The 25947-nt window shown below is 39.6% G+C and overlaps 1 protein-coding gene and 1 long non-coding RNA gene across 2 annotated transcripts in view; one reads left to right on the forward strand and one right to left on the reverse strand.

Moving 5' to 3' along the window:
• Positions 1 to 431: 431 nt before the first annotated feature.
• Positions 432 to 11545, reverse strand: LOC104942775 (serine palmitoyltransferase 2-like). Its single transcript, XM_010768065.1, has 6 exons — positions 11398 to 11545; positions 9496 to 9687; positions 8447 to 8601; positions 7374 to 7522; positions 3886 to 4010; positions 432 to 2493 (listed from the first exon to the last, which is right to left on the reverse strand). The coding sequence occupies exons 1-6, from the start codon at positions 11497 to 11499 to the stop codon at positions 2374 to 2376; spliced, it is 843 nt and encodes a 280-aa protein (XP_010766367.1). The 5' UTR covers positions 11500 to 11545; the 3' UTR covers positions 432 to 2373.
• A 1176-nt stretch (positions 11546 to 12721) lies between these two features.
• Positions 12722 to 25947, forward strand: part of LOC104942776 (uncharacterized) — a 20029-nt gene continuing 6803 nt past the window's right edge. Inside the window, exons 1-2 of the long non-coding RNA XR_798050.1 lie at positions 12722 to 12800; positions 21683 to 21838. This is a non-coding gene — a long non-coding RNA (uncharacterized lncRNA). The remainder of the gene's footprint in view (positions 12801 to 21682; positions 21839 to 25947) is intronic.

Here is a 25947-nt window from a genome sequence, read left to right on the forward strand (position 1 = left end):
ATAATAACTTATTCTTTCACAACAAATGACAACTGTACAGTACTTCAATCATACATACACACACACACTCAATTAAATGCAATAGCTTATTAGCATGACCATAGTGACATATATTGCCAAAGCTTTAAGTTGCAACATCTATACACAAATACACACAAATAAACACATAAACAGTTATAAACAAACTGCTTAGAATGTGGTGTATCAGCTCAGTTTGATTCCCTCAGACTGTGGCAGGCAGAGACAAACTGTCCTGCAACAATGCAGCTCTCTTTATATTCCCCGAGTAGTATGTTTAGTTTTTCATTTTGAAATATTTGACACACACACACACACACACACACACACACACACACACACACACACACACACACACACACACACACACACACACACACACACACACACACACACACACACACACACACACACACACACACACACACACACACAGTGAGAAAGCCGGCACGACCCGACATCTAAATTCAAACCTCATTAAGGGTAGTGTAGTATGGCTTGTTATAATACAATTACAAACATTATATATGTACAAGAAATATACATCATAGAGTGTAACAATTTGCAAGTCATAGTTTGCAAGGAGCTCGAAATAAAAGCAAACAATGGCAAGTAGAGTCACCACAGGGCAGGGCAGTTCACACAGAGCAGGAAAGGCCATACTTTATCAGTGAGAAACACCTTCCACAAACTACTCAAAGCAAATTTACCTCTGCAGTGTGATGTACTGTAAATTAACACCTGCATTATATGCGACAGGGAGGATACTAACTGAGTTGAGTATGGGTCTGTTAAGGGCAGCAGATGGCAGTATTGAATAGCTGGTTTACAAAGCAGAATTATTCAAAGCATGACCACAATCCAACATTTCCAGTTGAGCAGCATGATAACCTGTCATGATTAATTATCTGTCATGGAAGATCGATAAATCTCCCGTCAGCACAAAAAAAGGTTTGCTGGAGAGGCGACAGATGCTTCTTCTGATAAAAAAATCACTTCAACATAGCAGAGGGCATCTAATTTTACCGATATCAACATTCAGCCAACCAGACAGTAAAAGAGTCATCCACATAGCTCGTGTGCACAGACAGGAATGAGGAAAAGATGATTTCACAGTTAAGCGCTGATTTGAGATGAGCAACAGCCTGATACCAGCTACTGTGATGAGGGGGATGGTAAATATTTGCCTACACATGGAACGTGCATACAGTTGTGGATATATCTATAATGTGTTAATATCTTATTCCTTATGGACCCTCGAGTACACACATTTTACAAGCTTGATAGACAAACTCATACATGTTTGGAAGACTAACAATTCAAACCTTTACAATGCATGTCCCTCAGCTTTATCTTGAACTATGCGTAGCATTTACAACACACAAGCCTCACAATACTAGACTGAACAAACCGGTTTATCTACTCTCTGGAATACTATCCTTTTAATGTGAAACATACAGCACTGGTACTTACATACAGCACTGGTACTTACATACAGCACTGGTACATTTCAAAAGCTTGAAAAAGGGGTGTCAGACATTTTAGACAGGAGCTGCATCAATAAATTTATATTTTTTAAAGTTATCTGTTGCTGAGTTTAACCCTCTAGGTAAATAGTGGCCTTGTACTAATAAAAGAGTGCTGCTGGAGCTATAAAGGCAGGGAGGGTTAGCTGCTCAGGTGCCTGAGGGCTCTCTGCCTTTAGAAAGGCCTCCGGGATTTACTTGGGAGAACCATAACTGGCTCTGCTTGTACCTGTCAGGACACATTTGTCGTCAGAGGACTGGCTCATTTGTCCTGTCTTCTGGAGAAGCAGGGGATGTTCCCAATGCAAGCACAATGAATGTAATATATCATCCATCTATTGACAATATGTCATTTGACAATATAATAGAGAGCATTTAGTTTAAAGTTAGATGACATATTCATACAAGCTTAACTTTGGGATTGCTGCTCTGCTGCTAATGGATGAAATGCAGTCGTGACTGTAAACTGAAGCCATTTCATTAAAGCTTTTACATTTGCCGCTATAAACACAGAATGTTAAGTAGGTCTTTCCTAAGGCAAATCCTGTACCGCACAAAAAGTAATGTGTTTCTCACAGCAGCAACAGTTTAGGATGAATAGAGGAAAAAATAGATAATATGAGCAGTGGTGGCTGCACGAACAGAGAATCAAACTGAAATTAACAGATAATATAGGGCTGGCAAAATTCATAGTGCTATCAACAATGTTTGTTTGGCAGGAGATTGATCAAGCCTGTTGGCAAACGGAAAAAACATGGATATCATTTTCTATAGCTTAAATAATGCTGTGTATGATGTTGTTGTAAGGCAGAAGCTCTATGACCTATTTTCAAGCTAAAGTGTTACTGGACTTACTGTTGTGTTTGAACACCCGGATCGTAGCTCCAGATAGTCTGGCCCCCAAGATGAGAGAAGTATGATTGACCTCATCGCTCAGTATCAAGCAACCCTAGAAATCAGCACAAAAAAAGGATTTCAATTATATAAATAAATTAGCAAAATCACAGGTTCCTGTATTATTGAAATCAAACATTTCTTACTAACTTCACAACCTTCCTGTATTCACATTACCCTAACAATTTACTAGTAATCCTTGATTATTTATAAGAGGACGAAATTAGCATGGAGTATATCCAATACAATTCTCTCTTGGGTACAGAAGACATTAAATATCTTCTAACACACAACCGTTAGTATAACCATAGGATGAAAATCATTGCAGTATGAGCGACCCATCTTACAATTGTTTTTGGTGTAATTCTACATTTGTTGTACTGTTTCCTTGCAAAACGTGCCATACAATGGTTATTGGTCTTCAAGGATGCATCTAGCCAATTACCTTTCAGCCTTGTCCTCACTTCCCATCCGTGCCTCAATCATAATCCTCCATATCTACGTCCTCTGTGTGAGATAATACTTGTATGTACTGCACATGTGGGACATTTTATTCATGTCTGACGAAGTTTCGACCCGCAGACACATCACAATATTCATAATTGAGAGAGTAGTACTTCATATCGCACAGAAATCAGCATGCAAATGAATTCAGCTGTTCTACGAAACTCTCTCCAGAACATTAGCATATTTAAGACTGAAGCTCTAAGCATTTGACTACATTAGTTTGAATGAACTCTTGTAGAGGGTGTGTTGACACCGGCTCAGTGACAGATACCCTCGGTTTGGCCCGGGGTCCAGCTGGCCCGGTCCACGGTCTGCCAGCAGCTGTCACTCTAATGTAGCTCTGCCCGCATAGCGCGGCCTGGCCTGTCCCTGCAGGACAGACTTGGCAGTGTGGGTTGACCCCCAGGTTGACCCCCAGCTCCTGCCGGGTTACAGTGGGGGGGCGGCAGCCTTGGGCGCTGCTACACTTATTGAGCTGCTTAAAGGCCCCGGTCTCATCACTTAAACAGTCAACATCCCCTTCCCTCCTGTCCAGTCCAATCACAGATATCCATGCTGTGTGTTGTCCCTGGTTCCCCGTGGCTGTCTGTGTGAGCCAGGCTGGTGTGCTTGCAGGCCGGAGAACGGGTGATAATCATACCCTCGAGTTGTGCTTTTAACAAACCCTTCCCTTTCCATGTCTATGTGACTGAAAGCAGCTATGTATGCCGAGAGCCTTGTCCTCCTGGCTACTGTAATGTAATTTAATTATGATTTTAATTCATGGGGGTGGGTCAGGAGTTGTTAGCAGCACAGTTTAGTTGACTGTTATTCATTAATTTAGCCTGGATGGGAGAAAGGAACAAAGCTAGGCTAATTCGATTAATTTCTGCTGTGCTCTACAAATGATCCACATACAATATTTTCCTGCATGTGGCATTTAGTGTGTACAATCACAAACCTTGCCAACAAGTGCTGGGATGTTCATTGAGTTGGTGGCGAAACCCATCCCAAAAGTCATGGAGGACTCCACTCCGAGGAAAGTGGCCACAAGTTGCTCCAGCTCTTCATGAATGTCCAGGTTACCTACAAGACAAAATAACAAAAGGATAACTCACACTGGAAAATGAACCTGTTTGTTTATCTGGGAGTAAAATTCAAATTCCAGTATCGGAATGTTCTGCATTATGGCATCCAATCATAAGCTTTGAAAGAGATAAAGGCCTCCTGTTATAAAATAAAAAGAACCATATCCAATACTACCAGAACACACTCAGCCAGCACCTCTCCAGACGTGTCAAGAGATTTATAATGAGTCAAGATGTGGTAAATTTGTAATTTAGTTCAAGAACTCTCTATTTTTACTCTTGCAAAGTCTATAATGGTTCTTCAGCCCATTTTGGAATGTGGCAGTTGGTTATTACCCACTTTGACAGGTGGGGACCAGAATACATTTAGAAAATGTATCACGTTGTAAACTGTCACCTGACGTGGTGTTTTTCTATTTTGTGCAATAAAAGTCGGTGTCTCTCTGGGGGACTTTCATTACTGCCCTTGTGGTCAGCGTATAAAAAAAAGAATTACTGTTATAATTGTGAGCTACAGGGAGAGAGGTAGGCAGTGAAAGGTTCATATATACCACATTTTATTCCTGCTGACTCTGGTCAATGTTATTTATATGGTAGGTACTATATCACATAGATGCACTTATTGTGACACACACAATACTTACTATTGTAGTTATAAGTTCTTATAGTATAGAGCTACAGTTATAAATCCAAGCTATTATTATTATTATTAAAGTCTCCCTTTAATTACTTCCAACCTTTAATGAATGAGTTGTATTGATGTATATATCAAGCGTATAACGTATGTATATATATATATAGCGTATAACTACTATAAAGATAAGATTGCTAACATAACAAAAACACAGTAAAACTGTCAGTAAAGGATCTCCATAAAACATTTATATCTGCTTCTATGAAAAAGACAACATGAAAACAATTACCAACAACACAAATAAAGCCTGTCTTTGAGATATCGTGATGACATTGAGGTAAAGAACATTTTATTTCGGGATACTTATCCTTGTAGTCATAATCAATTAGAATCAGTAACTACAGTGAAGCAGCTCTGTTTTTATCCAAGTCAAATCGATTCGTACATTTCCTCAACCACTCAGGCTCACAGCCCCTGCTGGCATGTGCAGCATATTTGATCAGACTGTATCGGCATTTGCTCTCAATATAGAACATTTTACTCTGGGTCTGGAACTAAGAGAGAGCAGAGTCACTGTTAGATCTCACTCACTTTGCAGACTTGAGTTAGCTCTTCTTAAGTCAAATGCATGTACATAAGCTTGATCCCTTGTCCTCTGTATTACCAAGGTCACCTTTCTGCCATCAACATCTTCAAATATGTGCTGAGAAAAAAAAAGCTGTATAATAATTGCCGAGGTTAGAAAGCCTTATTGTGGAGAGACAATAAAGATTGTGCCTACAAATCTTCAAACTCAATCCGTCTTTATTTACCGGTAATTGTTAACCTGTTACTGAGCTTTTTCTTCAAAGGCTTGACACAAGGCCAGGGAAAAAAACAAGTCTTGAAGAGTTAATCATTTCTACCTCCAACATAGACTTGACTCTCATTAGACAAGAAAACCATAGCTTAGTGGAAACATGAAAACTTACTATGACATCACTATATTAGCGTACAAACTAAGGTGAAATACTTACTACTACGTGCTCAGAAGCTGTAAGTCTTGGTAATTTGTCCTTCATTATCTAATGTACTTTGTGTTAATGATTGCAGGCAAAATGGGAGCAGTGAGCTATCCATTAAAACAGATCCATGAATGTGTTACATGTTAGTTTAATCAAAGGGTGTGCTTTCAGTGCACTTTTGATCTGATTTCACATGCCTTTTCAATACAAACATACAGTACTGTATTTTGTTTCTGTGCACTTACGGTCACTTTTGAACTGACTGTCATGTCATTGTTTTCAAATAATTTATACCAGTTGACCAATACACCTTAACAATAATTTATTATAAGATAATGTAGAAGATGTGAGATTAAACTTGAAAAAATAACCTAGTGTCAAAAACATTTAGACTTTTAAGATGTGAGAGGCACAGTCACAGTGAGTAAAGTGTTAAATATTCCCATCATATTATTGCTGGTAAATTCAATAGAAAAACCAATACAAATCGCTCCATGTGAACTAAAACACTGGTGATGGCGTCACTACTACACAACAGAGATCCTCAGGTCTTTAATAATTGATGCCTGATAAGGCCTCATGGGATAAATGCTTGTTATTCCGTAACTCTCTCAGTGAGCCATCTGAAACATGGATTACAAACTCAGGGAAAAACAGTCCCATTTTAAAAGAGAAATAAACATATAAATAAATCACATAAATTAATAATGGATGGTGCGACTGCGAAGGAATGTGTGCGAGTGTGTGCATGTATATGTGGGCGTGTGTGTGTAGGGGTGTTTCTGCACTCTGACAAACAGTCGTATAACTAACAATCACATGCCCTTTTAATTCTTCAGCTTTTCTCTGTTCTTGTCAAACTGCTGATATCATAAAACACTGCACAGCCACTCAGCTCTGAGCGTGCATGTCAGCTCACTGCTAGCCTGCTCTCAGTAGATATACAGCATGCAGGTGTCAGAAGTGCCACAATTAATCATTGACACAGAGAAAAGGAACTACTTTCCTCATGCAAACTTAGCTAAGAGTGGCCTTTTCAGGGAGCTTCATAATGTTTACCCAGTGGCAGGTTTTGAAAAATAAAAACATACTGTAGCTGATCACATGATTTCAACACCAAAACATTATTATGGGCAACACAAGAGATCCTGTCGCACACAGGCACTTAAACACCATCAGAGCCTGGGTAAAAGTTCTGAGGATAAAACAACATTCAAAGTTCCTCTGAAGCCAGAGATCCCACTTTCTGTTCTAACACTTCCATCACATATATAATGCTCCAATGCCCAGGGTTTTCATAATGTTCCATAGCAATATGATATAATTTCCCCCACTCCTCAGTGTCGACCTGTATGTAATGATCTCATCTAATGCCCAAACAGTACATAATTCAACAAAGGTTGAATAATTCATATTACATTGCCTCCACTGAAAGATAATTAAACACGTGGGCAGTATAACTCACAAGCAAGATAATAAATGATGGCATATGCGATGAGCAGTTTAATACTCAACCCATTCAGTGTCAACAGGCTCTGCCAGAGACTTTAAAAAAAGATGCACATGTAAGAAATGTGAAGCACTGTCATATGTAGTAAAAAAGACACCTTATCATCCTGACTTGAATTATAGAAGGACATTTTTGCTCAAGATAAATGAATCCCCATGTTTAAGAGGGCAAGTGCCCTTTTTTCTAGCACAAGCTCACATAGACCAAACTCACCTATTTCCTGTCTTGTGCTGCAAACCCCAACCCCGTACTGGCTAGTTTTTTCTGCCACCGGTTTCATGAAATCAGTGTTGTTCTCAGCGAAACCGAGGTAGTTGTAGGAGCCCATGTTGATGACATTGTGTAGCGTCTTCCCAGTAAACCTGCAAGTATGGAAACACATGGAATTAGATAGCCTTCTCCTTTTTTTCTTAACATATACACCCCACATCATTATTTATTTCATCTTATAAAAAGGTAATCAAAATGGAATTAAATATAATTGACAATCATAAAATGTGTTCTGTCAGTGGAGAAAAGTTAATGAGCAATTACACTCTAACACTGTTTATATCAAGTAAAAAACAAGTGACAGTCTGTGTAAGCAGCATTTGTTATTCTCATTTCCTTAACATAATATAATCAAATATTCACAACACATTATACTACCCTATAATATGTTAGTACACATGTAACTCCTTAGAGTTCAATCATGTATATACGGCCTCCCTGTTCTTTAGCATCATAGTTTTGAAAGTATTTTAGGTGAACTCAACTGACCTACTTCTTCTCACTGTGCATGAAAACTGGCACACGGCTATTAAACCCTTCCTCACGTATCTCTTACCTTTCAACAACCCTTACCAGAAGACAAGCTGACTGCTCAATTTTTTCGTTTTTCCAGTCACATTAAACCTCTTAAAACATGTTATCCACGCCTTCTTTCCCAATTCATAATGTCATATCCCCTCCCCGTGGCTCTGTTCATATCCCTATTCATAATATATCCCCTGTACCCGCTGTGCACCACAGGAGCATATCAACTGATTCCAAAAATGTAAGGGTGATTGATATATTCTTGCTCATGACATATTGTCTTTAGTTTCTCTCCTGATTAGCTCTTGAGGCAGAAGTTTGACCATTAAATCTACGTTGTATAGTTTATATCCCCAGAAGAGAGATGCTTGTGTTAAAAAATACTAACTTCCTGTCTTAAGATGTGAAAACATATGTAAATTCTTAATATGAACAACATGTGTGATTATAGCACGACAGTATGTCTAATCTGCAGTGTGTGTACAATATACCTGAATGTCCAGTTATAGTCATCAGACACCCTCTCCATCACGTCAAAGACTGGTCCTGGCAGGCTGCATATGGGACGGTTCCAGTTGTCACGTACCCTCATGTACAGGTTTCGAGTGTAGAAGTTCTCGAAATCTTGATAAAGCGGCACGAAGTCCTGAAGGCAAAGAGAAGAGAAAAAAGTGTGGGTTCAGATTGGAGGAACAATAAGAGCAGGAACTTCAAACACTGAACACACTAGAACTTATCCAAGCACTATAACAAACAATCCATGTCAAAACATTAACATTACATAACACAAAGAATCCTTAATGATAGGATTCTGCACATTCATTTATAGTAAGACGTGGCTTTTTTCACTCAGTGGCTTTGGTTAAGAGGAAATCAGATGTACTGCCATGTTGAACTTGAAGTTATAGAAATGTAATTAAAATGGCGCCATTACGACAGAGCCAACATTCAGTAAAGCTCATTTTCATTTAAACTGTAAATGATTGTTATCAAACACCAATGTCATTCCTCACAGACAATGCTTTTGTGTTTCTGCCTGTGGATGATATGTGTTATCTTATAATAGCGAATTATGGTCACAATGGTCATTGTTTTTATAAGGTTATAGCTTTTTACAATGAGCCAAAATGAACAAATCAGAAACAACTAACACAATAATCTTACAACTACAAATGTTCGGATAAAAAAATAAATAAAATGGTAACATACTGTAGTGGCTTTTATGTGGCAGTTCTCAAGCCCTATCTTGGTTCTAAAGCACTGTTACAAAGAAAGAACTGAAATCCTCTGAGAATTAATGATGTCTTCAGCATATATTCTCTGTGGTGTCCTGTCTCACCCATGGCAACATCATGGTGCAGATGAACATGAAGGAAGGAGGCAGAGAGAGTGAGAGAGCTTAAGAGCAACAATTGAAATAATTAGGGGAGAACAAAATGTGTTGACACCCAAGGCATGATCCTCTATTCCAACTGCCTGGGTGTTTACAGTGTGTATGCCTGAAATATGCCTGTTTGTGCTGATTGCATGTTTTACCTACCTTCTGTTCCTCTCTTTCCTGGGCAAGGTGGCACTTCTCTATGCCCACAGCTCGGAGGAAATCCCTGAAGTAGCCAAACAGCGTGACAATGCCAAAGCCCAGGTATGTCATGACAGCCACGTACATCGGGGCCTGTTCAAAGGACTCCTGCTTGTGCTGCCTGGAGGCAACACAAGTCACTGGGCCATCTTTCTATACAAATAGAAAAACACACACATAAGCTGTTTTACATTGCAGGCAGGACCAGAGAAAATAGCCTACTGTTTGAATAAATGTTGCTGAATTTCAAACGAAGGGTTGTAATTATCGCACCAATTTACCTAAATAAAAGAAGAGACAGACATTGGTGCAATTACAGTTCAGTCACAAACACATATTATCCGACACTGAATGAAGACAACTGGAACACTATCTGTCGGGATATTATAACATAAATCATCACATAACATTCTCGCTCTGAGTTGTTGACATTTTTACTAGGGGTAATTCTGTAGATGCTGATTTTTTGCTTTCAGACCTTATAAGTCTAAAATAGCGTAAGCAAAATGTTTAAGTGGGAAAAAGTGTAGGCCGATACGAGTTTACAAAATGTGTAATTGTTGAAAGGATGTAAATGTAATGTATTCTAACTTTTTTGTTTGTTTTTAAGATCGTTTTCACAGGCATTTACAAGAAAATCCACTCCTCATGTTCTCTATAAAGACATCTTTCGAGAAGGCTACATACTGTATAAAAGTGAACACGTAATAAATAAAGTAAAAGTAAATATACACATGATGCTACATTGACCATTAACTATGAAGGGACCTGCATTGATATTTTTGTAAAACGTTGTTTGACACGAACACGTGATATATCACTTCCGGTTGCCATTTATGTTTGGTTAAGCAATGTGTCGAACAGAATATTTTAAATAAATCATTCCTCACATAATATCCTTTGAGGATTGTGGATATATCTTCAAGCGGTGGTAAGTGTTTGTGTTTTTAAACGTAACGTTAACGGCAATGGGTTTTCACTAGAGCTAGCTTACACAAAACTAATGCTGTCATGCGTTAGCTTACTTTCTCATTACTTGAGTATCAGGACAGGTAGTAGTTAAAAACGTATGTAAACTGCTCTTGTTGGACAAATGGAGCATTTGCTTATAGTTTTGTACTACATATTTGAATAATTGCTAGTTTGTAATACTGACATTTTAAGATGCACAATGGCTAAGTAGTCTAAATAAGCCAGCAGGTGGCTTAATTAGCAAAAGAAACCACCTACATATCACTCATATGTCTGTCATCAAATGAACGCAAAGGCTGCAATGCAGGTTTTAGATGCAGTCCAGGCGGGACTGCACTGTATCTGGAACCTGAAAAAGAAAACCTGCTTTTGCATAAGAACAATTTCAGGGCGAGGTCGTTTTGTTCATTATTCAAACTGTTTAGGCTACTTTCTTTTTGTAGGAACTAGCGTTCTCCTATTTAACCAACATATTTGAACAGCAGGCAAATCATATTCTTAATTATATTTATTTAACTACATGAATATAACTTTATGTTACCTAAATATCACGAGCCAACTAATGGTAATGTTTTCGTAAGCGCCGGAGATGACAAAACTCAATGACATACTGTTGCTACTTTCACAGAGCAGCATTTTATTGATAACGGTTTGTTGGGTTTTCGTTTATAAATGGGGAACAGTCTCTATGGGTTACACAGTTTGCCTACGTCACAGAGGTTGATTCAGGTAAAGAGCCCCCACGAAAATAATATTTGCTCAGGTTCAAAGAATATCTCTCAAAGCAAATGGTAAAACACCTGGCACCACGCATTACATTTAGCAGGGACAATAAATAATTTGGAGCCCAAGTATATGTTTGTAGATAAATCCAGCCGCTGACAGACATACCTCTCTCTTGTTATGATAGCCATTTCTCTTTATGTCTTCGCGTTTCAGTCCATTCTGGTTTAAATGTGGTTTTAAGAGGACGTTCGCAGCAGTTCTTGCCATATTCCTCTAAGTCCACTAGCGACTGCCTCCGCTGTTTGACAGTCAGGTAATGTAACCGGTGTGCTTTACTGAACTTACACAGGTGACTTCCTCCTTTTGTTGCTTCGGTTCAGCCTCGTATGCATTGTTGCTGTGTTTGACCAGCAATATACAGAAGTCACACTTCTGTTATTGGGCTGTTTCGATATCACGTAAAAGTGACCAGTATATCTTCTCCTTTTATCCGGAAATTAAACTTGCGACAATTACCAAACCGTTTGGGTTTTAAAATGTTGTTTTTATTTGAATAATCTTTTTTATTTTGGTCCAAATGTATTGTCACCATTCTGTTATGTGGAAGAAATAAAGTACATTTACTCACTTACAGTAGTGTAGGGTTGTAGAGCATTAACAATATTGTAGTATTTCCATATAATATAACGCTACTTTTCACTTTAATTACATTCTTTCATTTAACACAAAAGGCTCTATACATTATATGTATTCGACATTCTTAACTACTCGTTAAGGGGTTTCTTGGTGGGATTATTACTTGTTAATTTTCTCATTCTGATTTTTGGACAAACAGATCATGATCATGAATTTATAAACTGTTATTTGTTAAACTATTAAACCATTTATAATGTAGTTCAAATGATCACCTCCAGCATGCATTATTTTAACCTTTACACAAAATAATATATAATATATAATATTTTTTGAAACTTGAAAGGTGCCTTTTCCTGCATAACTTGTTGTTTTTGCTTGTGATACTAAGTACGAATAACACAAGTACCGTACTTATTCCAGTAGGATTGTCGATTTAAAAAAAAAAAGTATCATTACACTAAGATATTCGTATTTTGATTTAACTTAAAATTTGCATTGCATATGTTTAAACTCATTTGATGGCAACACAATTATACATGGTTGAGAGTGTAGAAAACGTATTAGTTTCATGAAGTGTTTGCAGATTTAATTTATTGTAACCTTATCTTATCTTTGAGAATGGTCAGCCCAGTGGTGATACAGTAGCAGTACACACCAAAATAAATCTTTAGCAATGTGCAGGGTTTGGTGCTCCCAGTCATGTAATGGCCAATAATAAGCCTTAAAAACATTACAGATTTTTTAAACATGTTGCTTTCAAGTTTACATAGTTTAGAAATGATTTGTTTGCTTAAAATGCTTAAAATAATGATATAGTGTAGCATTTTATACAGAATTTGCTTTTATGCATTCACAGGTCAGATGGGAGGTTGAGCTACATCTGGGGAGCTTCTCAGGAAAAGCATATGCTGGACTGATGTCCTCTGTTTACAGTAAGTAATACAAACATTCTATTAATAACTTCCATCCAAATAGATTGTTTTAAAGTTTCAGCTTTAAGCAGACATGTGTAATCAAAGGACAGCCTAATGATACACTTTACACCCCCTGCTGTGGCATTGTTTTTGCAGAGCATAAAGGCGATAAGAAACAGGAGAGGTGCCACCATTTTCCGCCTTTGCAGTTTTTTTTTCTGGTTGATTATTTACTGAAGTGTCATAAATCCGACATACTGTACTGCCATAGTTCAAATCAAAATAGCCTTGTAAAGTCACTTCTGTATGCATGCTGTTGTTGACAATTTATTGTCCACCTGCCTTGTTGAGATTGTTCCCTTCTGGGCAAACACAGAGAGATTGTTTGTAAAAGGTCAACGCCTACTCAGTGGTCTAGCAGTGCACTTAGTTTGTGGGTGCACAATAAATGGCAATTGTGACAGTCAGTGTAATGAGGGTTTTTCTTTACTCATTGACCTGTTGCTGTTTCGAATAGCTGGTCTCTCTGCAGAGTATGAAATGCACACAGTGCAAGTGATGATGTGAAGGGGAACATGGAGTTTGGAACTAGGGAAAGACTAGGACTTTAGGCAACACTATTTGTTACACACTCTCTACTTTTTATGATCACAGTGTCTTGGACTAATCCTGATGATCCAGCCAATCTAGCCAATACTGACAGGCGGAGGGGGCGGCCTTGCAGTCATACATAGAAATTATTTAAGCTTCTCCCCAGTCTCACTTGGTTGATCCTCCATACAACAATAAACTGGTTATTGTATGTGTCTTAATCTTATTAATATGTTTTTAAAATCAGAGTTATTTTTTCTTAGAGATTTTAATATACATGGGTGTTTCCCCTTTTTACTCCTTGTTTACCTCTGATTTTATGAACCTCTTATATTCCCTTCTTTTAAAACACATGGAGCTGGCAGCCATGAAAAAGGGCACACACTTGACCTGGCTCTCTCCATCCTGAGCCCAACCCCCCCACATTGACATTTCCCCCCCCCCTTTAAATCCACTTTGTTCCTCCCTCATGTCAACCATTTACTGCCAACAGGTTTTTGCAGTTTTTGAATGAATAATAGAGCCTCACTGTATAGGAGCTTGTGTTTTTAATATCTCATAGATATTAGAGGCTAAACTGTAGCTCCAGTCAGATGTACAAGTTGAATGTATCTTCTCTGCCATGGTTGGATGAAAAGATACATGTAAGGAATTTAAAGACAAAGCAGGAAGGCAGAGTGGGAACGGAAAAAAGGCAGATGATGTCGATCCTCTTAAAGAAGACGATTCCAATGTTTAATTTTGAACCTCTATGCTTTTGTTTTAGATGTATTACAAATTGTCTCAACTGTTCTCAGCACAGCACTGATACTGCAACTTTCATAGTCTCAAATGGCTTTCAGTACAGATCCCATCGATACTGGTCTGTACTCCACATTTAAATGTGCCTTGCCCTCAGTTTAGCCTTTAACAAAGTGGATCTAAATCAGCAGCCTGAAAAACCATGTCGGTATCAGGGATCTTGCGATGGATTAGTTGACCTCTATTTGTCAAACAGGTTCTTGGGAGCAGGCAGAGAAACTCAGTCACCTCTTTTGAATCTCTTCTTGGCTGGCTTTAATCATTTGTCTTTTCCTTAAATTAAGGTTATTTGTTGCAGCTTCTTAATTTTATTTTTCCACTTTTAAGCCTTTAGTATTTATTTTAAGTGCAACATTAATTATGTAGTATAATTTATATATACTATTACTTACTAACTCATGTACATACTTTCTTACCTTCGTACTAACTTTTAGACTTTTTTCTCCTGACGTGTGTTTGGACCGGAATCACATTTGATTGAAGAACTGTCAAATGCTTCATATTGTACAGCCTGTCTAATATCTTCCATGTCATTTTAACACTTTATCACTATAGGTAGGAAAACTCAATCCTTCACAACCATTCACCGTTAGACAGACGTCATCCTCCTCTCCAAACCCACCCCCGATAGGAAATTGTGCAGTCCCTTTGACGTGTGTGTCTACGGTTCTTAAGTCTTCATTTGAATTGCAAAGCATGAATCAGGCCTTCTTTGAATGTATTGTGTGATGTTTTGGCTGAAAACACTCAGGCCCTGTGGGATGACACGTGTCATCCGCACTTCAGAGCTTCCCTCACTTCACTCTAACTGATGAGCGTTGGTGTTGTCTAATAACTCAAGACCCCTGTGAGGGAGGGAGTGGGGGGCGCAGGCTGACACTGACATCAGGGTAAACCAGGAAGGCTGACAGAAGAGTGCTGGGAGATTGTGGGTATTGCAGAGAGTGAAGCAGAGAGAAAAGGACACGGTTAATTCAGTACAGAGTAGTCGGCTTGCATCCAACTGTTACGGAGAAAGTGATTGAATGCAGGGTAGCATACCGCAGTCTTAGTAAATGAAAGGTATCCACAGCCCTCACCTCCTCTCAGCTCAGCTTGGAGACTTGAATGGAGTTTTCACAGCGTCTGGTGCCTGGGTGCCTTCACTACAGGATTACTTTCCACCAGAGGGACCACATGTAACCTACATCTGTCAGCCTTCATTAGCTGTGTCAATCTGGATGGCGCTGTTAATTTTGACTTCACAAATGATTTTCTTTGGCTAATTTTTCGACTTGGTTGGCACATCTAGGCAATTCTGACTTGCAATCCAAAGTTTCCAGCATTCAACTTTTAGTCATACTTTATCATGCCGTTGAACATGCTGTCTTTGTTAGTTAAACTAAATGTGTTCAGTATTAAAAGAGGATCAAGATATTAGGCTCATCTCTGTTGGGAAATTCTCAATTTGACACTCCGTCGAACATCTTTCATCTCTTCAGCGTGACTGAAGATTTCTTTGCTTCCTGTTTGATATTGATTGATGTTTTAATTTCATAACAGTTATTGATCCTTGTAGGTTTCACACTGACTTCTCTCCTCGCCATTTAACATTATTAGATGCAGTTTCCCTTTTTAAGATGTGATGGGGAAAATTATTTTGAAGCCTCCATGAAAGAGATTTCCCACCTTGAATACAGATGAATGGTGAAACAGTGTATATAAGGGGATAAGCCCACAGCGCAGTGGGACGTCTCCATCTACAGCGCTTTCATGTGAATCTCATGTAAAAGGGGCTTTCCTTAAATACATGGTGAATACTAATCCATATTTGATCTGCTTGCAGTTTTTTAATAGACTTGTTTTTAATAATTTTGCTAGCTTGGCAAAGTGAATATGTTTCATTATGAATTCTTGTGCCTCCTACATTCATATCTGTGTTTGGATGTTTGTGTGTTCATGAAAACACTTTCCAGAGTGCTCAAAATAAAAGGGTTTTAATGAGCATCCTATAAGAGATGTGGGATGTCCCTCCACCTTGTGGCAGTGCAGGGGACAGCACCCCAGGCTACAACACACACACACACACACACACACACACACACACACACACACACACACACACACACACACACACACACACACACACACACACACACACACACACACACACACACCGTACTGCTACTTCCTATACCCCGCCCATGTTTACCCTATAGTGTAATATTTGATTATGAGTCATGTGTTTACAGAGCAGATTGATATTTCTTTACTGACATAGTATTTGCTCACTGTAATACTTCTGTAATACCATCCAGGATTTAAATGTTTATGGATGAACTCATGTCATGCTGTGCTGTTGAAGGCCAGTTGTAATGCAGAGCTATATTTAAACTTCCCCTGGGGTGCCATTAAATCATGTAATTTCTCAATCAGGCCTGGCTGACCTCGTTTTAATATCCACAGCAGACGGCATTTGGAAAAGAAACATTAAAAAAGAGGAATATGGAATTGTGTATCTAATGTGCTATCTTACATTTACATTTTATATTCAAGCCTTTTTGCAGACATTCTTATCATGTTAGCTAAAAGCAGAATAAGCTGAAATGCCTTGCATTTGGATGTTGGAGTGGCTGGGGCGGGATATTATGTTCTGTGATACGGTTGTGTGTTTGTGTCTGTTGCCAGGAGGGAGAGTTAAAAGCGTGTCTATGTTTAGTTTTGCAAAGCGCGCAATCCATTTGGACCACCGAGAGAAATGAGAAAAAGTCATAAAAGGCTGATGCATATAATGCCTGTATTGTTGTTGTTTTTTTTCCGGGATGGATAAGAATACACAATGTGTTTTTCACTCGGCTAAATCAGATACAAAACTTTAACTGCGTTTCACTATATGATTTTGGGGGAAGAGGGGACAGACTGAAACATTGCATTGTGTTCCAACCTTATAGACTGTTAAATTCAATTTGGCTTTAGTTTTTTTTGCAGATAAGTTAGTTTGTGTTTGACAGCATGGGCTATTAATGCTGTGGACTATAAAATGTCTTCAATTAGTCCTGTATGACAGTAGAAACGCGTCTGTTGGCTCCTACATCTGCAGCACTGCTAACCTTGAGTGGGTGTTCCCATCCACACGGGATGCAAGATTCCCCTGTTCCCTTCAAAAGCAAGCGAGAGAGGGGGGGTGAAGACAGACTCGGAAACAGATATTTATAGAGAGAGTGGGAGAAAGTGAAATTATGGCTTGATAGTTTAAAGGAAGAGGGAGCAGCAGAATGACAGAGTGCCTAGGTAAAACAGAAAGATGGTAAACTACAGATGAGCCAAGAAGACTTGGATGATGCTGCAGACACACCAGAGGCTGTGTGGACCCTCCTGTAAATGTCTGTGTCTCTGTAGGTCACGTTGGCACCTAACTGTCTGAGTTGATCCTAATTAAGTCCCGCAGATATTATGAATTAGTCACTGAAGGGCTTAAGGAAATATCTTCTTAGGGTGTGTCCTGCATTTACTGTATACGTCCATTGTGATCACCCTGTGTCATCCACTCCTCTGTCTATTAAGTTTAATTACTGTGCTAACCCTTAAAGGTGGGGTAGGGAAGTTTGAGAAACCGGCTCGAGATACACTTTTTGTTATATTCCATGGAATGCTCTTAACATCCCGATAGCAATGAATATCTTAAGTGCTTTGACAAAAAATCCATAAAAATAATGTAATCTGTGGAAGCCGTAGTACTGTAAAAAGCACGACCAATCATCTGAGCCGGCCCGGCTAAAATAACTGGATGGCCTACCTGCCTGTCAGCCTTCCATCTGTGCACAAACTTATCTCGTGCCCTCATTGGTCATGTGCGCGTTTGTGTGTGTTGGAGGAGGGGCTCTGTAAGGAAGTGGCAGATTTTTTCCGGTTGTGTATTTTCAAATTCCAGCGCACTCGAGCTGGTTTCTCCAAAATGACCTACCCTACCTTTAAAGCAGATTTTAATACCATAAGAGAATTTGAAATATGTCCATGCTGCACACATAATATAGGTACCTGAGTTTATTAGCATAGTCAATTGACAGGAAATCGGCTTTCTAGTGCTATTAATGTTAAATAGTATTAATGATGCCATCTGGGTAGAGTTATGTCACTAGGTAGATGGCTGAAATAGTAAATCTTCCTTCTGTAGTCAAATTGGCTCAAATCTGTCATCCTTTTCTTCTGCTCTGACAACTGAAGCAACCATTTGTGCCGGGCACCCAGGAATCTATTGGCCTTATGACATCGAATCTCTGCAAGGCTCCAGACTCCCACCGAGCTGTAATTACAGTTTCCTATCTACCGGGATTGTACCAACCGAGCCCCACTGAGGCTGTGCACTAAATCTCCTTGATGTCGTCACTCAGACATCCAGATATGGACGGCCAGGAGAAGGCTGCGCCGCCTGGAAACGGGCTCCTCTCCTGGGTGGTTGATGTATGGACCCTCATGGGCTAGTTTTAACGGATGGTCTCTGTTCCTGCATTGGGCCCTTCTGAAGTTGTTGTCACACTGGGCAAATATGTCCGGGAGGATAGATGGGAGTTTGCTGTGTTCAGGGGAAAATGTTGTCTTGTGGACACACGGCTGATGAGATGGTGCAGACAGAAAGAGCTTTGTATGAGCCTGGCTGTCAAGAAAGGCAATAAATGAAGATATGTGGAGTAAGGTGTTGGTTACGACTCAGATGTTCAGCATTGTATGCTGCATGGGTTTTTTCAGAGCAGGTACTGTAGATATATTACAGTTAGTTTGGTTAATGATTCTTTCGGAATTACGACATTGTTTATACAGCAACAACAAATGTCGTTTCGGATTAAATAATTCATAGTCAATGCATAAAAGAGTAAGAAAAAGAAACAAAGGACTATAAAACTTTAATAATGATATCCATGATCAATGGGTATGCAGTCACTTTCCATTTGTGTCCAGCGATTTAAAATAACAAGTGTTCAATCTGTAGAAGGCTGATTGATTGAGTGTGCTTAGGAATGTAAGTGCCATATATTTGTATTTATGGGGCTTTGTTCTTCCTGAAAAGTATTTTTTTAAGGACATGAATTAGACAGAGATGTAAAACATGTCATGGAGCTTTGTTGCAGGCTGAGAGAGAATGATGATGAAAGGTGCCGATTGTCTCAGTGCTTCAGTTTGAAATATTGATTTGTTTTTATGTTGATGTCCCAACTAGATTAAACCCTTTTCAAATCAATGCCTGCCGTTTGAAACTAAGATAAAATAATGAGACTTGGCTATTCATTGTCAACACACCACTTTTGTGTGTTCAACAAACATTTGATAAAAACATGGACATAAAGTGGAATCTTTCACAAGATGCCAACATTATGAAGCAATGATTAAGCATTTACAGCAAAACTCATTACGTAGAGTCATTCACAGCCATGCATATCAGCATGTCAGTCCACAAGAAAAGTGGAACTGGTTGTGCTTTGAGCTGGTCTGCCGTGCAATCAAATTTGCATTACCGGTAGTTCGAAAAATGAAAGAGGAATAAAAATAGCAAGACAGATAGCTGGAAGGGTTTCCTTTTCTTTTTTGTAAGCCTGCTAAGTCGAGCGTGGTTATTATGAGAGTATCAATCCACATTACGACACACGGCTGTTCCACTCATTTACAACACTCTGCTAGTCCTCAAATGGGAATATCACAGTTACTGTATTTAAAAGTCACATTCATTATTTGTTATTCTTCCAGCTTTGTAGAGGAATGTTAATAAGCCCTATAAGCCATGCAGAGCTTTGACTCCTTGTTACTGCACTGCAGGGTTTATTATGTCCTGGCGTGTGCGAGGAAACACATGGTGGGAGCTTGACACTTCCCTATTTTCCTAAAACTTGGTGCAATAGTAATGGCTAGGGCAGACTGAGTGTGCAAGCTTGCGAACATTTAATTAAAGCATTTTTTTTATTTGGAGAGGTGGCTGGATAAATTTATAAGGAGCCTTAATATTGGCCAATATGCTCCTTTCATTTCCCTTTAAAGCTGCTGGTAGTCTAATTGGACTAAAAGTGGTTTAATATAGACATGAAAGGTCTCTGTGTTCTTTGAGGAGTCTGCTCATCTATGGACTTTTCAGTGTCTACAGTTCAATCTCTGTACTCTCATTTTGAGATACCCAGAGAAGAGGTCAATACAAGAAACTCCCAAAGCAAAGAAGGAAGTCAATGGTTCACTTTTGCCTTATGAAAGACAGATCAATAATACAAATGTGTGCATTTAACACAATATTCCTCAAATGTCTAGTAGCTTTAATAGATAAAAGCTATTGTCCTCGTTGCTATTAGTGTATAAAGCATGCCTCTCAGTTTGAATTGTTCAGAGAGGTTTTTCTGTGAAGCTTTGAATTTCAACTAACAGCATGAAGAAAACCCACATCCTTTAGCTCTCTGATCACATCACTTCTCAGTGGTTTACAATGATTCATGTCACAGTTGCAGGAAAACAAACTCACACCCATTAAGTGATATTTTTCAAAATCTTGCTCTTGATTTGGTGCTAAAAGCTGAAGTGCTAAAACCTCACGATTGTATTGAGTTACGCCCCGCTTGTGCACAGACCTGAATAATTGCATTCCTGCAGTGTGTCTGTTCATGTTACCATCTCCATGGGTATCGACTACACACACACTACACACACACCTTTGGTGTTTGAAGCTATGAAGTATAATGTACTGATATTTCTTGCCACCAACATGAGGTTGGTGGCTCACTCCTTAGTTATTTTCTTTTTGGGGGATCAGAAAACCATGGAAATGAATTGGCAATTCAGAATGTCCCCTTGGATATCAGTGGAAACGAACAATTTAATTTACTCTGCAAAACATCTAGAAACTGCCTGATGAATACAAGTATTTCTTAGTATTGAAAATTACGGGTTGGACTTACTGTGCTGACTCAAGCTGCAGTTTAAAAGGGGAAAAGGGACATAAAGCATAATGGCGTCTGGCTGTGATACTGGTGGCAACAGGCCTGTGAGTCTGGAGGCAAGGGGGAGGGAAAAGGAGAGGTGAGTGACTGATGGGCATGTGTCAACCCTCCTCCTATAGTGAATGTTGAGAGGGAACAAGGGTGGCTCACTAATTGGGGCGAGATGGAAAAGTCACTGTCACTCATGATCATCTTCACTAATATGTTTGGAGGCGAATGCCAGCTGAAGCATTAGTCACTGGAGATGAAGGCTGCATTTCCACTCAAATCATCTTGTTTGGACATATAGCTTTGGTAATAATAAGCTCGGTACCACACTGTGCTGCTGAACAGATAATTATTGAACATCTGTACTTTTAATTTGCAAGGCAATCTCAGAGAACAGCCCTCTGAGGCCTTTTACTTATATTTGTTTTTCTCTAACACAACCTGTACATCAATCCAGCAGTAATAGCAATGTCAAGGATAGTCATGAGGGTCATAATGGAGTATATTTCTTAACCTCCTTCTGTAGCATCTATAATTTTTCTCTGACCTTCATTTGTCCCCTTCTTTCAGAACCCTTCATGCAATAACCCGAGGGAAATAATGGCAAAGAGAAGGAGTGCGGGATGCAGCCTCTGGGATTGACTGTTAAATTAACGGGAGACACGCTATTCCATTGCGCTGCTTAACCATTGTGGAAAACAGATAGTGACAGCGATAACGAAGCAGGTAATGAAATAGTAAGTGCTCTTCTAACTGTTGTGTATGTTTATCACTTTATTTGCTTTGTTGTAGTCTTCACAGGCTATAACAGAGGAATAACAATCCAGCTGTTCCCATTGATGAGAGGAGTCACATAAAAAGTCTAAAGTTGATGACAAGATCATTTAATTTCACATAATAAGCATTTTCTCCTCGTTTAAATTACAAAGTAAACATTGCTTTAGATATTGTAGCTCAAAACCATGTTGCAACGGGTATAATTACAATCAAATGACACTATTAGATAAATATGCCACCACATTTATTTTCTCTGTTTTTAATGGCTGTTTAGTACTAGTTGGCAGTGACTCTTCTCATTAGATAGATAGATTTCTGCTCGTGAATTTAACGATCCGAACAAAGGCGACCAGTTATAGGATGTAATTTGAGTGGCTTTTAAAACCTGCTAAGATCTGGTTTCCATAACTCTCTAACTGGGGAAACCAGCAGCAATTATGGGAGTTGTATTAGCATAAAGTGACACCCCTGAGCTGTAGTCATGCAGCAGGTGGGTAATTGGCCCTGAGCTGTACAGTGGGCACTCTGTGGGTCTGTCCTTGTCTCGTGATGGGGACACCGGCTGCTCCAGAGTGTAGACCTATCAGCTGGCTGCCCTCTGAGCCAGCTGCAGCATTTCATAATTAACCAAGTGAGACGAGCACAGTCAGAGAGAAAGACACAGCTCTCTACTGTTGCTAGCTCTCCTCAAACCTCGATCATTCACATGCATTACATGTGGTACTCCTCTCTGGTCTGTTCTCTCTTGCTCTCAGTTCTTCAGATGTACAGTACTGAGAATATGTGTGTGCAGACAGTGTGTTAGTGAGAGAGACACAGAGTTGTATTGCCGAGAAAGAAACAGGACTCCAGAGGCATCCCTGGTGTTAATTGAGGTTTAATGTGATTTGTTTTGCTGGCCCTTCAAGCAGCCCTTCCCAGTTCATTAAATAGGATCCCCTGTGATCACTCTCTATGACCTGAGTTACATCTGTGTGCTTTAAACAACCTATCTGCAGAATATAAAATGATGAGGCTAATGCCGCAATGACACAGAGCAAAGTGAATAACCATTTAAACAGTTGTTGAAGCACCACTGCAGTCTACTTGAGAGAACTGTCCTTACACACAAAGCCTGTTTGACAGTAGATGTAAGCCGGCCAAAGGGCTGATGCTGGCAGGATACCAGGTGTATCTTGTGCACATCCATGTTTGTGCTTACATAATGATATAACCCAGTGAGTCCTGCAGGTGTGGTTCAGTACTGTGAGCAGAGGAGCTTTCAACAGAGAGCTGTAGTACATGCAGAGGTATTTCCTTGTAGGTCATACATTATAATCATTCTCCAGCATACACTGAGCATAATTACGCAATACAGCAATGAGACTTGGAGGAGTCTGGTAATATCTGTAGAACTTCATCCCAATGTTCCCTTTTCAGCCGTCAAAGCTCCAAAGAATTAAATGAGAAAAAACGTGTCATTCATGTCTTTTCAGATACAAAGAAATGGTTAATCATAGTGATCAATAGACCTCATTGTGGTCTTTTTTTATGTAACCCCTCATACCAAATCACCTCCATTCACAACAAGGTCGGTGACTCATTTCTACTGATTGTGTATTTAATATGACATAAATGTTTACAAATGCTTTTTTAAGCTTTGATTACCAGAAACCTGAGTGAGCTGTGGACAATATTTGAAAACCTCAGAACGTGAAAAATCGGGCAGATCACACTAGGCCTAAGAGAAAACATTGTTTCCGATGAGTTTTGCATGAACTGCCTCTTAATCAGTGACCTCATCATTGGTAGACACAGGTGTTGAAGGGGAGGTAGGCGGCGCTCATCTGTATATTGCCGTGCCACATCATTTCATTCAATGCCATATTCAGTAGGGACCACAATGCATGTGCACCAATGGGATTTTCTTTTTCTATTATAAAAATGTACGGGCTACCAGGTGCAGGTCTGTGGGGGATGTATTTATTTATTATAGACGGGTGTGTCGATGCGCAGAGCTATACCAGACCAAACCGATCATTCTATCTTGAGTGACCTTTCTGCATTGGTGCCACTGCACTGCAGTTCATGAATGTTTAATGGGAAAGGCTGGCTGTTTTGGGCCTGCCATGCTGGGTTTGCTACCTGATGGAAACATACCAACTCAAAGGCAGGATGGAGGTTTAAAACAGTGGGTGCTGCAAACAGAAAATAACCCCTCGGACCCACTTACAGTCTCTGTTGTGTACATTATATTAAATAATGCTATCAGATATCACTCAAGAACAATATACATATAGCTATAATGACAAATAAGAAGCACAGGCAGAGGGAAAGCGTGGGTGAAGACTAAATAAAGCAAGAGAGATCTATGAGGGAACAGGAACAACAGGATGCTCTGCCGGTTAGGTGTCATCGCCACAATGTTGTCTTTACTTTCTGGCCTGACACCTTTTCTGTCTCCTTGTGATTCTTACCTACAGTACCACCATATTTTCTCTAGACAGGAAGCACCTTGAGATGAGTACAAAAGAAGGTAATAACGAGGAGCATTTGCAGGAAAAAACTATAATATTAAAAGAAGATGGGGAAGATAATTGGGTTTGAGTAGAACTGAGATTGCACACAAATGGTGAGAAAATGTTTTGGAGGCTGGTGGTTTGCAGGCGGACAGAAATGCAGATCACAATTACCTAATTTATAAAAAGAACCCACATCATTTCCCTGAAAACAAACACTCAGCCGGTTTGTTGATGCCATGTTTGACTATAAAGGCTCAAACAACATCAAATCTAATCAAAGTCTCGCACTCTTTGTTTGCAAGATAAACACAATCAGCTTTTCACATCTGTCTGACAGCATCCCACTCGTCCACCTGTATGGAGGAGACAGCACAAAGGGAACACTAGTCAACTGTGTCATGAAGTGTGTGTAAGAGAGACACTAAGGCTGCCTTCACACCATCAAAGAGCAGGGAAACTTTCACTCCACTGAAGTCGTACATTTGACTTCCAGGGTGGCATGACGAGATAAAACCTTCAGCTCTGAGCAGAAATCTGGGCGAGAGACAAGCAGATGATTCAGCAACACTAACACAGTGGACTGAATAAGAATATGATTTTAATAAAAACTCTCTACTTTAGAACTCCTACATATTCATTGAGTCCAACCATGGTCGCTCAGTTCTAGCATAATATATTCATAAAGAAGAGGGAACAATAAAAAAGAGGATGAGATTGGAAAAGTACAACTTTTATCAATTGTACTTTCATGTCATACATTATACAAGTGATAAGAATCAGCAACAAATGCTCAAATGATTATTTTCAGCTTTCAAATGGCAAAACATACAAAAGCCTTTGCCACTTTAATGATGCCTCCCTGCAGCTTGAGGCGCCTCTTCACATTTCCAATGGTTCTCAGCTGAGAAGCACTGAAGAGGGAAATAAATGATAGAGCCCTTTCTGTCGGGGCTGTGGGGCAGAGAGCAGGTCTCATTGATAATGCATCAGCGGAAGGAATCCATCAGGACCACACACATTTAATGCATGAAGCGTGTATTTATGCATAAAGGTGCGCATGGCTTATTGCCCCCGAACCTGTGGCTAGGCTAAATGGGGCCGAGCCCCAGGGCGACTGTGGCTGCGAGGGAGTGCGGTCGTCTTTCAACCAGAAGGTTGTGGGTTCGATCCCAGCCCATGCAGTCAACATGTTGATGTATCCTTGGGCAAGATACTTAACCCTGAGTTGCTCCCGATGGCATGGCCAACGTTGTGTGAATGTGTATGAATGTTAGGTCCTATAGAGTAAGGAACACTGCTCTGTATGAATGGGTGTGAATGGGTGGATGACATGTAGTATGTAAAGCGCTTTGAGGGGTCTTAAAGACTGGATAAAGCGCTATATAAGTACAGTCCATTTACCATTTGCCCACCCCTCTGAATTGTCCCCGAGTACAGTAGCTCAGCGGCTCCACTAGACAACACTCCTGCCCAGTCCCAGACAAAAGGATGAAACATTCATGAGGTGTCTTAGCGACAATGGCAGATGCAACATTGTTTGGCGATGGTGGACTCGCA

Source organism: Notothenia coriiceps, unplaced genomic scaffold (assembly GCF_000735185.1).
Source record: "Notothenia coriiceps isolate Sejong01 unplaced genomic scaffold, NC01 NC01_scaffold00005052, whole genome shotgun sequence".
Taxonomy (NCBI): Eukaryota; Metazoa; Chordata; class Actinopteri; order Perciformes; family Nototheniidae; genus Notothenia; species Notothenia coriiceps.

Excerpts from the sequence above, each read along its gene's own strand:
- LOC104942775 (XM_010768065.1), bottom strand. The coding sequence starts at position 11,499 with ATGGCAAGAACTGCTGCGAACGTCCTCTTAAAACCACATTTAAACCAG. Across the intron at positions 4,011-7,373 it reads CAGCACAAGACAGGAAATAG|GTAACCTGGACATTCATGAA; the intron begins GTGAGTTTGGTC and ends TTTGTCTTGTAG. Across the intron at positions 2,494-3,885 it reads TCCCAGCACTTGTTGGCAAG|GGTTGCTTGATACTGAGCGA; the intron begins GTTTGTGATTGT and ends GCTGATTTCTAG.